Genomic DNA, 13,475 nt, shown 5'->3' on the forward strand with positions numbered 1-13,475 from the left:
ACCGTATTTCCCAGACTATAAGTCACACCGCATACTCAGGTGCAACTTATAAGTTAAAATATATAACTTTAAGTTTTTTGTAGGGCACCCTAGTACCGCATACTTTAAGTTTTTTGTAGGGCACCCTAGGCTTGTGAACCAGTATCTGCTACTCCTGTACCACCATGTATGCATTATGCATTTTATGGCTGGTGCGACTTATACTCCAAATTGTTTTGTCAAAAATAAAGCCATTTAACTTGTGTGGTTGCTATTGCAGAGAAATTTACGTTCTAAACACAGTCCAGAAGCCACCAGCATGCAGAACTACTTTTGCCCGAAAGACCTCCTCTGCAGCGACTGGCATGTCCACCACCAAAGGCCTCGAGCAATGCCATTACTGCCACTGTGTGCAAAAATGAGGGAATGCAAAACCAACACCCATGCAAAGGCTACATTGGTTAAAGTGGAATTGAAGTCACCGATTCATTAGGAATGAATGAAAACACTGCAGTCAACAGCAAAAAGCCCCTTATAAAAACAGTTGTCTCCCCCAGAAGGAGAGGCTCCTCTGATCTCGTTCCCTCTGAGCGCTTTACTCATGAGCCCATTTGAATAGCATTCATGGGGATTTACAATGTCGTTTGAACAAGGGTTGACATTCAAGTGTCAGTGCTTCAATTCCCACGTGGTAACCCACAAGGGCAGGCCAAAGCCTGACACGCTGCCTAGTGAACCATGCTAAAACACGGCTTTCTTTGCACAGATAGTGATAATGATGTAGCCAAGCCATACACATGAATGGCATTGAACACTCTGTTGTCCAACACTGTGTACTGTTAATGTGCTGCAGGACACTGCTCCAGGGAACGTTGAAGGGCATGGCACTTGGAACAGTCCATGCAACTTATTCAACACGATGATCAAGAAGATTTTCAAATGTATTTAACATGTTCTGTTTGTACCTCTTTTCACTAAAAAAAAGATCACAGTGCATCACATGCACACATGTGATACACTGTGCCACAGCCATAGCTCCACTGGGTTTTGTAATTAGACTAATGTCCTTGTTTTAGCTGTCAAGCTCACCGGATTTATTTGCTCATCTTCTTACAGCTGCTCCTAGGAGCCATCACATCTCGTAGGGGTCATCACGGACCATTAGTGGAAATGAAGATCTACCTCCAGCTCACTTGATCCCTTGCCTTTTCTACTGTTACATTAAACAGCTTTTTCACAACATCCCCAAAGATTTCCAACATTTCCTACCGTTTTCATCCTGATCATGCGTAATGAAAATGTTGGCATCTTATTCTTTTATTTGAGGGTGACAAAGTAACAGTGAAGAAGGGAAGACTAAGGTGGTTTGTACAAGTCATGAAAAAGGACATGGAGATTGTTGGTGTAAAATGGGGGTGCCCAATAAGTAGAGCTTTCAGCAGCTCTTTTCAATGTACTGGTAGATTGTGAAAATGAGCTTTCAGACAAGCCTGCACTGGCTAAAAAAAAACTCTGTGTATCCCTAGTAAATATATTTAACATCTTCGATGGCCAAAAATTCTGTGTATCCCTAGTAAATATATTTAACATTTTCAGTGTAGGTAGATCACTTTATCATGATCATTTGAGTAGTATCTCCAAAGACAAGACATTCTGGACACCCTAGTGTAAAAGAACAGAAGACAGGATGAGACGGACCACTGAAGGTACTAGCCCAAAGGAAATAGAGGCATTGTCTCATCTTCCAAAAAGTCCACTGCCTTTCTGCTTGACACCTGCATACCCCCAAATACCTAATGACATCTGGACCAAACACCTTCCACTCTTCCTGTTAAAGTTGCTCTTACGTTGTCTCTACTCTTTTCCTGCACCAGCTGATTGACTTCTACTTATTCTTCTCTCACCCCCCCCCCCCCCCCCCCCCCTCTCTCTCTGTTTCTTTGTTTCTCTCTTTCATTAACAAGCTATTCATTAGCTTGTTCAAGTAGTTCCTTCACTGGCACACTGCTATATATGTTGCCAATAGAACATATATAGCGTATATTTCATATGCGAGCACAAGTTAGATGAAGCAGCTATGATAATTTGCTTTCTCCCAGAGGCATTGTTTACCAAGAACAAGATGTTGCTACTCTGTTACCTCAGAGACACGCATTCAGTAGAACACACCAATATCACAATAACCTAATATATTAGATGTATTTATTTATAAATGAGAAGGCAAGATAGTCCAGACAACAAACCAATGAAACACATATATAAAGGTGTCAGTGCAACTTACCTGTAAGGCATCCAGTGATTGATAACAGAAGGATTTGTTTCCATGGTAACGTCATCTTTAGTTGCTGTGAGTTAATAGGATTCTCATCCAAATGTGTTTGTGACATGAAAACTCGTCTCCTTAATTACAAGAATTATGATCTGAAAGGAAAGGAGTTAGGGACATGATTAAAATATGACATATTGATCCACATACAAGCAATAAATAAATTAAATAAAAATCTAAATAATGGGCTTTTATGATAAGGTTGACTACTTGTCCACTATTAGATCACTTACATGAATGAGCTGTTCCCAGGTGTTGAATCTGAGTTAAAAGACATGATGTCCATCTCCAGTTTAAGTAATTTAAATAAACTTATCCATCAAATCCAAGAAAAAATAAATCACTTTCAAAGAAATCTCTTCAATCTTAAAGCATGATTAAAAATTGATCAGTTGCCACAAAAAATGGTCATTCTCTGGAATTGATCTCTCACTTAACTCCACAGCAAACTCAGCAGCAAAGAAAAATGTTGTCAATTTTACATGACCTACTGCTCCAAGTGGACATTAAAGTTGTATTACATGGTATTTTTGAAACCCACAGACTATATTTAATGCCTTACACTTCATTGTGTGGCTCACTACTTTTCAGGCAAAGCTAAAATCACTAAATCAATTACAAATATCGGAAAACCCATTCAGACAGACCGAAAGAGGGAGGCGACCTCCCTCAGCCACACGCAGCTATAGTAGTGCGGGTGCATCTAGGCAAATATTTCAAATAACATTTTCCTTTTTCAGTTTCACAGTCGGGGGACTATACTGTGGTGTAATTCTATTTAATTTGTTCAATGAAAATTGCAGTTTTGTACGAATTTCAGTATAACATCTCCCTAAGATTCATTGGCCAATGTCAATGAAGATATTTCTAATGTAAGACAGGGAGGAACTGAGGAGTGTGCTGCTACAGTGTCAGGGGCACAGGACGGTCTTTGCTCAAGCTCTGACCTACATCACAGTAAGTGATGCTGATATGTCCGTCAGGATGAAGGAAAAAAAAAAAACCACCAGCTCCACAGCCTTAAAACACGGCCCTGTTGTGTGGAATAATTCAGGGCTATCTTTGGAATTCCAGCTGCAGACCCAAACACTCACCACTTATTCATCTCACCAAATCGCACATGTTGAACGTGTGGTGGAGGTTCTCAAACTAAACTGTATATTTCTATAGCAAAATACAAAGCTAGGCAGAGTCTACAGGGAGACGCCACCCTGTCTGTCTGATTGTAACTCCAGGGCCAGCATTGATGTGGTTTGACTGTCCTGTTGTCTACAATTGCTTCTCAAGTGAAATTGCTGGCACAGCAGTGTTCAGTAGTGGAGGTCCTGGGGTTTTTCTGAGGATAAGCTGTCACTCACAAACCTACACTGCTGGACTGCAGTTCTCATCATGTAGGTTGCTGTATTCTCATACAAGTGACCTAGATAATGGTTTGTCATGTACATCAGAAGTCCTAAACTACCAGATCCAGGTCCAACACCACTGCATCCTTCATTGATGCTAGGCCCATGAAGAAACAGTCTAATAATTTAAAAAATGACTTCTTTCTCTCCCAATTACAAATGCTTTTAGACTAATCAAATTGTATCATTTTATTCTTTTGTGTCTTTTCACTGCACTCTGATTACTGGTCCCGGAGAATATTGTTGTACACAAAAAACAGCCCACAGCTAAAAAGGACTGCAGACCTCAGACATAGATAAAAATTTTACTGTAGTAAACATAAGCAGTAGGTGGCAGTAAGGCATCTTAAAAAGTTCAAATCTGCTGGTAAAAACAGTCTGTGCACAAAGACGTGCTCAGTCACACACACATCATTTCATATGTTACTTATAAACTCTATTCCTGTCTTGAGTGCCACAGGTACCTGCAATCTGTGCGGTGCTGAGCACAAAGCATCTAGTGATTAGCACAGTTGGGGTATCTGCACAGGTCGTGAAATTTGTGGCTTGTTTGCATTGTTTTCAACCTGCAGTTTCATTGTTACGTTGCCATCTACTAAAACTAATAATTTTTTCCCCTAAAACAAATAATTTATGATAAATAAAAGTAACACACTTTTTGAAATTTACTGACATCAAAATGGGTAACCTAACACAAGTTTTAATCCTGGAGGAAAAGTTGTTCTTTTTTTAGGACACAGAGAAAACTGAAAACAACTTCCTCCAAGCTCTGAAACCATCAAGGTGAAAAGGTGTTTTGGACTTGGACTTTCTACAGCTGAGCAAGAGATTGCCCTGCCAAATGTAATGAGGCATCTCTTGTAGCGCTCTCCCCCACAGAGGCTAAACCTAATGGAAATCATTCCCTAAACACATTGCAGTGTAAATGAGATGACTTCTTGTTTTAGGGAGCTGTTGTTGGGCAAATAATTGATAGGCATGGTGGTTAAAGCCCACAATTTAGCCTTTAAGGGCCACGTAATTGCAAAAACAACCCCACATGAAACAGAGAAAGGTAAGGAAAGGAAAGCTTCTCCATAAAAAGATGCTCGTGCTGCAGCTCTGTATTTACATCTCATTTGGTGCGCAGGCAAACACCAATCAATACGTATTCTTGGAGGAAGAAAAAGAAAATAATCTCCAGTGTGTAAACACAGAACAACAGTGGCACAATGCATACATATTCACAATTCACTTTGAGGTATTCATCACTGTTTATTTATCATCTTTATGACAAGCAGCTGCCACATCCATTTAGCCATCCAGCAGAGGAATCTGGGAAATAAGGATCAGCCACCAGGGGTAGGCTCATTCTCGACAAACAGCTGCTCTGTGCTTTTCCTGGTGAATGAGGAATTCACAATCAACTGTGTACTGATACGTCCTAAATTACCGACTGAAAAACCTGTGTGAGTCGATTCCTACACCACCCTAGGAGATTAAATTAAAAATCAAATAAATATAAATGGTGATGAAGATAGAAATACTTATCTAAACGTCTCCATTTTAGAGCAGAGGGCGCAGTGGGGTAGCTGGGAAATTATATTTAAGAAATCAGGTTGTGGAGCAGGTGTGGTACAGTACCTTGAAGGGATCATTCACAACCAACTGCCTGTGGTTGGATCCCTGGCTCCCTCCATCTACATTCTGGTGTGTCCCTGGGCAACACAGCTCCGTGGTAAACCCTTTTCTCTTGCAAACAATGACGTTGGTCTTAAAATACCAGAAAGGTCCTTTTTGGTTCATTTGTGCTATGGGATACTGTCTGAATGTATCTGTCTTCTATTTATCAAGGGGATACGGCTAAGGTCTTGACAGCTCTGTAGGTTTTACAGTTCTCTTTTAACCAGAGGGTTGTTGGATGAATTCCAGACTCTGTAGTGTAACCTTAAGTATAAAGCGCTTTGAGTCCTCAGGTCCTCAGGACTAAAAACTACTATGTACAATAGGTACCCACCATTTACATTTTACAAAGAATATTTGAAATTTTCTTGTAACATTATTTGTCACAAGTAGTTCAATCAAAACTAAAAGTGATTTATAGTTATTTATGACTTTTCAGTATAAACATAAGAGTTGTGGTATTTGGTTGAGTACTTCTATGTTCCTGAAGAGAATTAAGATTATTTTATAGTTTTTTAAAAAAAGGGAAATTTGGTATGAAACTCAACTGCAACTTTGTCAAGAACAGAGGCATGCTAGAATCACATCAGTCATGCACACACAATAAACCAAAAAACAATGTAACCACAGCCTAAGAAACGTTCTCAAATTTATCTGGGCTCCAAACTGTGCATTAACGGTGCGTGGCTTACGAATGGAGTTTAAAACAATTTGGTCTAAAAATAAAAACAAAACAAAGATGTCTCATTTATCCATGACGGATATGATAAGAAAATGTTGCAAAACTCATAAATGATGTGAGCTGAGTGAAATTGGACGAGGCCGTGGAGAAACACATGGTCATTTGTGAAAGGCACAAACCATATTTACACTCAGATCAATGTTGATTTCACACAACGATAGCAATAAACCTGTAATTTCCTTTCCAGATAAAATAGCTCCTGACATTTATAGTATTAACATCATAAATTTGCCAGCGTCTGACTCAACATCTGGGCAGGGCATTCTGCAGATACCGTACATCTGTACAGCTTCTTCTGGGGGGAAAAAAAATCAATGACAGTGTGAGACAGCAGGACACCCTTTGTGGCTTCCTGCGATGTTGAGCACCGCTGCATCCCTCAGCTGTTGCCCAACATTAGGGCAAGTGCACTTAAAGGAGCGGGAAGCCGTGATCCATTTCTCAACCCTATCATCGACCAAGCATATCTCCAGACCCTTATCCCAGATAGTGGCACATGACACATGACGAAGAGGTCAAGGATGAGGAGCAGCAGAGAGGGAGGCTGCTCTTTTAGGGGTTTTTTTTTTCTCCATTGTTCACATGTCATTTCACAACCTTTACTGGGGAGAAAACTGGCCATGCAATGTTACTGCCACTGCCTTTAATCAAAAGGGCAAATGGTCCAGGAGTATAAACTCATTACCGCACAGCCGTGCAGGTTGCTGCTTTGTTACTGCATAATTCACCTCTCATTTGTGCAAATTGTGCAAATGGTCTATAAATAAACATGAATGGAAGAGACAAAATTTACAATCCTGGGTGAATACAATGTTTTGTAGATGAGGAAGCACTCTCTCTCACACTTAGGTTGCTTTTTATGCCGTCTGTATGAACTGAATTGAGGAAAACAGACCACCAGACTTTCAGGGGGAGAATTTGGACCAAGACTGAAGGGTACATTTTATTTAAATAACACTAATACTGTTTGTTTTTGTCATATCAACTATATGAAATAGTTAATTTTGTTAAGAAAAAAGCCAAAACAAATTACTAAAACATTAATATTCGAAAGAGGACATAACATTAGGAAGAAACCCACAGAGGCTTTTCCTTCTACGGAGACCACAGAGGTAATTACCCTCGTCCACTTGGTAACCAAGAAGTGAGGAGAAAGGAGACGGAAGAAAAGAGAAACCGAGGAAGAGGAAGATATATCGCGGTTTTCTCCAGCCCTAATTCTGTCGCTCCATGTGACCGAGCAGAGCAGCACCATATGGACCAAGTCCTAGATGAGGGAAATGAACCCCAACAGTAGAAATCCCAGTAGGACACTGCAAACCATTTAAGGCACGAGCGTCCGGAGGTCCTCAGATGACTTGGTTAAGATGTTTTAAAAACAGAGCTCAATTTGATTTGTATTAATTGCTTATTTAACTTCTATAGGAATAATCCCAATGACAGTGACGCTGATAACCCGAAACAAGTGCTGATGGTGGCCACTGTTAAGATGCACACGCTGCCCCGAGGAGAATATGCGATGGAGACATCTCGCCCGGTGACGGAAGGTTATATTTTATTTAATTTCCTTTTTAATCCCTGTCACTACTTGAGCCGTTTTTGGACATTTCCAACCAAACCAAATTATCATGCACATCAAGTGTGAGAGGTTTTTTTTTTTTTTTTTCAAAAAAAAAAGCAATTACATCGCTTGTAAAATAACGACTGAACACTCACTTGTCCTAGGAGGCAATTTTTTTCCTCTTCATGAAACTGCACTGACTGTAATCCCACTCCAGGCGTGTTTCAGTTACTGCGCGGATAAAACTGCATCTTAAACAGCAACTCTCTTCTCTTTAAGTAAAGCCGAAGAACAACTCGCTGCGTGCTGTTCCACTGCTGTTTTACGCACAATTGTTCTCCTTCCGTCCGTCTCTTTTCCAGCTCCCGGAGGCTGGGACGAACAGCAGCAGCAACAGCAGTCTTCTCTCCTACTGCAGTAATTCCACTGTGAGTCAGGGAGAACTGAGGTGGCGATAGTCACTCGTTCCTCCAGCTCCGCAGATTACACTCCACCAGACGCAGCCGACACAGCAGACCACAGCAGAGCCTCTGAACGCACTCAGAACTGTGCGCAACCCCGCGTTCCTCTCTTTGTACGCAGGAGAAAAGCGCCCACTGGTGACGCGTGAAAACAGCCATAGCATCACACACTACTGCACCACCACTGTTCCGATATCTTTATTCAAATCAACATCGATCTGCACGGGTAAATAATCTCTTCCATTTGAAGAAGACAAAAGTTTGGAGAAAACAAAACGTGTCAAGTCGACCACCATGTAAAAATATTTTTTAAAAATCCAAGTGTGTAGTTTATACAATAAATTAAATCATGTGCTTATTATGACTTGAATTTTATCCAGTGACAAACATACAGTAGTTCTATATGTCTGAATACATATAAATCTACACTTAAATATATATGAATGTATAAATCACTATGCCTTAAAAACTTTAGTTGTAGCTCACCATTTTCTGCAAAACATGCAAAAAAAGAAATACAAGTATTATCTTTATTATTATTATTAGGTTATTATATAGATTTATGTCTTCTACGACTAATTGAAGGTTTGGCTAAAAATGGGTTGGAGAGTTTGATGTTCTTAACCACGAAGTCAGGAACCAAAAAGCCACTTGTTTTGTGTAATGACGGAGTAAACTATGCATTAACCGCCTCTGCTTCTGTATGAGTTTTCTTCTTCACTTCCTGCTATCCACTGTTAAATGCCATGTCCAATACTGTGGATGACTTTTGTGTATCATCTTCATCAAACTGTAGACAATGCCTCAAGTGTTTCTTCCTGATTTTAGTAAATTAAAAGCTCCAAAAAATGTTCTTGAGATCCCAGGTGCTGATCAAAGTGTCCACTGCAGGTCTTCCCTGGGATGGCTTAAATGCAGGGGACAAATTGTGTGAAAAGTCCAATGAAGCAGGCTTTTTCTTTGCCACTACCAGGTGGTTGAAGGGTACAATTAAAATGCTTTCATTGAAGACAGTGTGTGTTTAATCAAGTGTCAGGAAAGAAACAAGAAGAAACGGTGAGTGGTGAAAAGAAAAGAAAAAAGCAGTGGCACTCGTATGGAACTACAGCAAACATTTGTTTACTCTGGAAACAGATTTGCGCGTTAAGAAGCTGCATTTAAAATAAACACCCTGAGATACCTCCACCACGAGTTGTCAACACAGAGACGTGAGAGTCACAAGTTGACATCCACTTGGATGAGTCACAGCATCAGCTAAGCTACAATAGTAACATATGGTGAGTAACTGGACGTGTGGAAGTGTTAATGTCATTAAATGACTCATCAACTCGACTTTGATGTTTATTGTCACTAACATCCTAACCAATACAAACAGGGCTCGATCAAAAGCAGAAGATGATTTTTATCCTTAAACACTGCTGGTAACCAGCAGCTACAGTGTAAAGTGGTTGTTCTTTGGTAGAGGACCACACTGACACACAGGTGCTTTAGCGGCGTTTGGTGTATAAACACTGTGTCACCTAATTTGAATTTCATTGTTTTGATGATGCAACCAGAAGAAATCAGAGCGTGTTTTTGTCGACAGTTTCTCTCCTTGCAGAGCTCTGTGAAGACTGAACTCTGTGTGGATTCACACACATCCCAAGAACTGATTTTTGTAAGCACAAAGCTACATGTTAAAATAAGTCCCTGTAATTCAAAAAATTGTTATATACCTCACTCACTCTCTCTTTGTGTGTGTTTGTGGCGACTGTTCAGGCGCCTGCTCAGTAATGTTTAGCTTGTTAGCTAATCTCAGTGACAGAGTTTGCTTCATGGCTGCAATTGAACTGCAGCTAAAGAGTGGTTCCTTTTGTTTATCCCTTCCTCTGCAGATGTTGTATATAATGACATCTTATTTACTTCATGTAATTACCTAGAACAATAGGTGGCACAAACACCAAACAGTAGTGTCTTCAAAATAATTTAAACTGTGGAGACAACTGTTTAAGACCTGGTAACAAGTGAGCGGTCCCTTGGCTCCAGTTAGCCAGTTAGCAGTTAGCACAATTAGACCACCTGTGTCAGTTGCTGCATCCCACAGACCTCCTCTTAACCTCAGAACTCACATACGGTACATAAGTACGACTGAATTCTGTCATTCTTGCCCATGCATTAAAAAGTGTGACATGTTTAATCTTCACAAAATAATTAATGTGATATGAACGAGTGCATTTTAAAATCCCTTATTTCATTTATTTATTTATTTATGATTTATTCATGAAATGTGAACTTTTCACACATTCTGTCTATTAATTTACTCCATCAGCAACATTTTACCTGCATCTATGAAAAGAAACTGTTAAAATTTTCCTCAGTGCAAAAAAATACCAAAATATGAACAAAAGGAATCAGTTTTTAAAATTAATTAGAATGGTATTCAGTTGCATAACATCAACCAAGGCCAAACATCCCTCCACATTTGTCACATTCCACACATCATTGTGAATCTTTATGTAAAAATGCAACAAAACAAAAAATGAAATGCTGGACCTTGCCACTGACCTGGTTCCCTGTTATTTTTCTAACCGACACTTGTGCTTTTACTCGATTTTCTAAAAATCCTTTCAACACATTGTGTTGACTCTCGCAGATGAATAAACAACAAACAAAAAGATAAAGCAAAAACATGACCTCCCTGTCAGGTGTGATGAATGAAGCTGAGGCCATCGCAAAAGACATAAATATCAGTTAAGTCAAGCTGAGAAAGGTGAAAACAGAGGCATGAGAGAGAGAGTATTGAGAGGAAGCAGCTCCGAGATTCATGTTGACAAAAGAGCTTTTCAACACTCAGTTTTTAAGGAATACGTACCATTACATTTTTGACAAGAATCAGATAACTGACTGACAGTAGTGTACTCAAGACCGCTTCAGAGTTCAATCTTTAGATTTTCCCTGCCACTGATTGTGAAAGAATCTGCAAATTGTGTGTTATTTCTAGTTTCCTCTAAGCCAGTCTTTGCAGAGCAAGTTTAAAAAGTGACATCCAATGAACTTGGGAACCTAAATTTTTCTTCTCTAACCTCCATTCAGTTTATTTTTAATTAAGTTCTTTCCTCATCTTTTGGTTCTACTCTCAACCTCATGAGCTGAATGACTGCCACCTAGTGTGTGGTTCAGTCAAGGTAAAAATTTACAAGCAAAAATTCCAATTACTTCCAAACATTTCTGGCATGCTTCAGAGTATATACACTAGTTTTCAAGGAATTGTGGGTTTTTATCATGAAACTACAGATTTTATATTTCAAAAATAATGGCACACTAAAAAAGAAATCAGGTTGTAGCTCCTTCGGCAGCAGACTGAAACTTTTTTTTTTTTTTTTTTTTAAACACCTGTACCAAACGTGGGACGAAACGCTAATGTTATGCTTTGGGGTTGGACTCAGGAAGCAGGTGGAACCCTGGTACAGCAATCGAGGGGAGACTCTTGGTCTTAGAATATTCATAACTAGATCAAAAACTCAAAATGTATCCACTTACTGGATTCAGGGACTAGGCAGGAACAATCAGATCACAGAGGAGCAAGAACACAAGGCATGAGCAAAGACCAACATGGCAATGACTGGACAAAGACTGAGTGAGGTTTATGTACCAGGACACCAGGTGACACCAGTGAGACTAATGACAGACACAGGTGAGTGTGATGACACCGATCAACCCAGCAGACAGTGGCAGGAGGAACCAGAGACCGACACACCTCAAAACTTCAACACCAAAGAACACTCCATTCAAACCATGAATGTGATGAAAAGACTTTTCATTTTTTCACGCCAAAGGTTTCAGAGCCAGTGTTTCTGACCGGTAACATGTTTTTAAATTGAGCCAGCATCCAGGATAAAAAAGTTGCAGCTTCTTACTCTTTTCATAGTCAGATGTGAAGTTGTTACTGAGCAGGGTCACTTTGCAGGGGTAAAAAAAAAAATAATGGAAGGAAAGAGCGATCAGAAAAGCAGAATACACCTGAAGGTAAACAATGCTTCCCAAGAAGAACACAGTACTGTACTGTTCATGCTGCCAGTTCTCTGAAATCTGAGATAAAAAATATATATTAATAAATAAAAAACACTTACACTCCTCTTTGGTTGTGTATTTCGGTCTGTCTTGCAAAGACAAACTAAAAGCTGTGCAAAACAACTCAGTGTAACCCTGTCAAGGGATCAAAACAAGTGAAGAAAGAGCAAGGAAATGAGAAGAAACCAAACTTTTTTTTTTTTTTTTTAACGTAGCACTCTGTACTGTACTATATGTGATTCCATCCCATTTTTTCTATATGGGAAAGTGATTTTAAAACCAGCCCAAAGTCAGACAGACACTGAGACTGACAGCATTTTGGATTGGGTAGATTGTATATTAAGGACAAGTCTTTTTTTTTTTTTTTCTAGCAATAGAGGTGATTAAATGTGTACCCATTGAATAAAACAACTAATCTAAATAAAACAGTAATGGTTAAATGATCTCTACATTAAAAAAACAAGGTATAAGACAGGGTTTTTATGTGGTCTATATTACATTTTTTACATTTTAGTAGACTTTTAAAATCGTATTTATTTATTTTTTAAACACTTCTCTACACACTGCTTAATTGGCATCAATAATGTATAACAACTAGGCCAAGAAGGGCCAACATTTGTGGGTAAATGAAACATGACCTACATTGTTCATGCAATTTTAATAAACATGTTGACATATGTAACATAGCTGCCTGAGAAATTCTGAGCATCTGCTCAAAATAAATTGAGGAAGTAAATCAAATCACACATTAATGGTCTGTCTGTCAAGGAAAAAATAAACGATTAGTAGAGTCCTGATCAATAACAAAAAAGCCTGTTTAAAGCTGCACAAAATGAATTTATTCCTTCTCTCTGATGCCCCAGGAAGCAGAACTATTAATTCGTTTTAATTACACATTAAATTGTCCATTAGTTTTTATTAGATTGCAGACATTAAAAAAGGAGGAAAATGCAGTATAAAACACTGCCTTGTATACTCCCGACTATAACATAAAAGCCTCACATTAACCAAAAACTTGAATGTGTACGTGACTACAGAGTTGTAGCTTGTGAAGCTACAGCTAATTTATAAAAGATGTCACTATAGCACTGCTAAAGCTAAAGAAACTGTCACTATTTCTTTAGCTGAAAGCTTTGCATTTTAACATTTTTTATTGTTAATGAAGCAGCAGCCAACACTCAAATAGAGCCTGTGATCGTATTTATTGAGCTAACCGCCCCAGATTTTGTGACTAGTTACTACTAACAACCGACCAGGGTTAGAAATAGCTTGTTTGTTTTGTGGAGCTTTT

The 13,475-nt window shown here is 39.1% G+C and overlaps 1 protein-coding gene across 2 annotated transcripts in view; it reads right to left on the bottom strand.

Annotated features, from left to right (window-relative positions):
- The window catches only part of cntn3b (contactin 3b), a 56,345-nt gene extending 43,819 nt beyond the window's left edge, over window positions 1-12,526 (bottom strand). For both annotated transcript variants that reach the window (XM_025060281.1, XM_025060280.1), the window contains exons 1-2: window positions 11,654-12,526; window positions 2,261-2,400 (exon numbers count right to left, since the gene is read on the bottom strand). In XM_025060281.1, coding sequence (XP_024916049.1) covers window positions 2,261-2,366 — 106 coding nt within the window. In that variant the 5' untranslated portion in view covers window positions 2,367-2,400; window positions 11,654-12,526. The remainder of the gene's footprint in view (window positions 1-2,260; window positions 2,401-11,653) is intronic.
- Window positions 12,527-13,475: the final 949 nt, after the last annotated feature.

The sequence above is a fragment of the Cynoglossus semilaevis genome, chromosome 11 (assembly GCF_000523025.1).
Source record: "Cynoglossus semilaevis isolate Cse_v1.0 chromosome 11, Cse_v1.0, whole genome shotgun sequence".
NCBI classification, from domain to species: Eukaryota; Metazoa; Chordata; class Actinopteri; order Pleuronectiformes; family Cynoglossidae; genus Cynoglossus; species Cynoglossus semilaevis.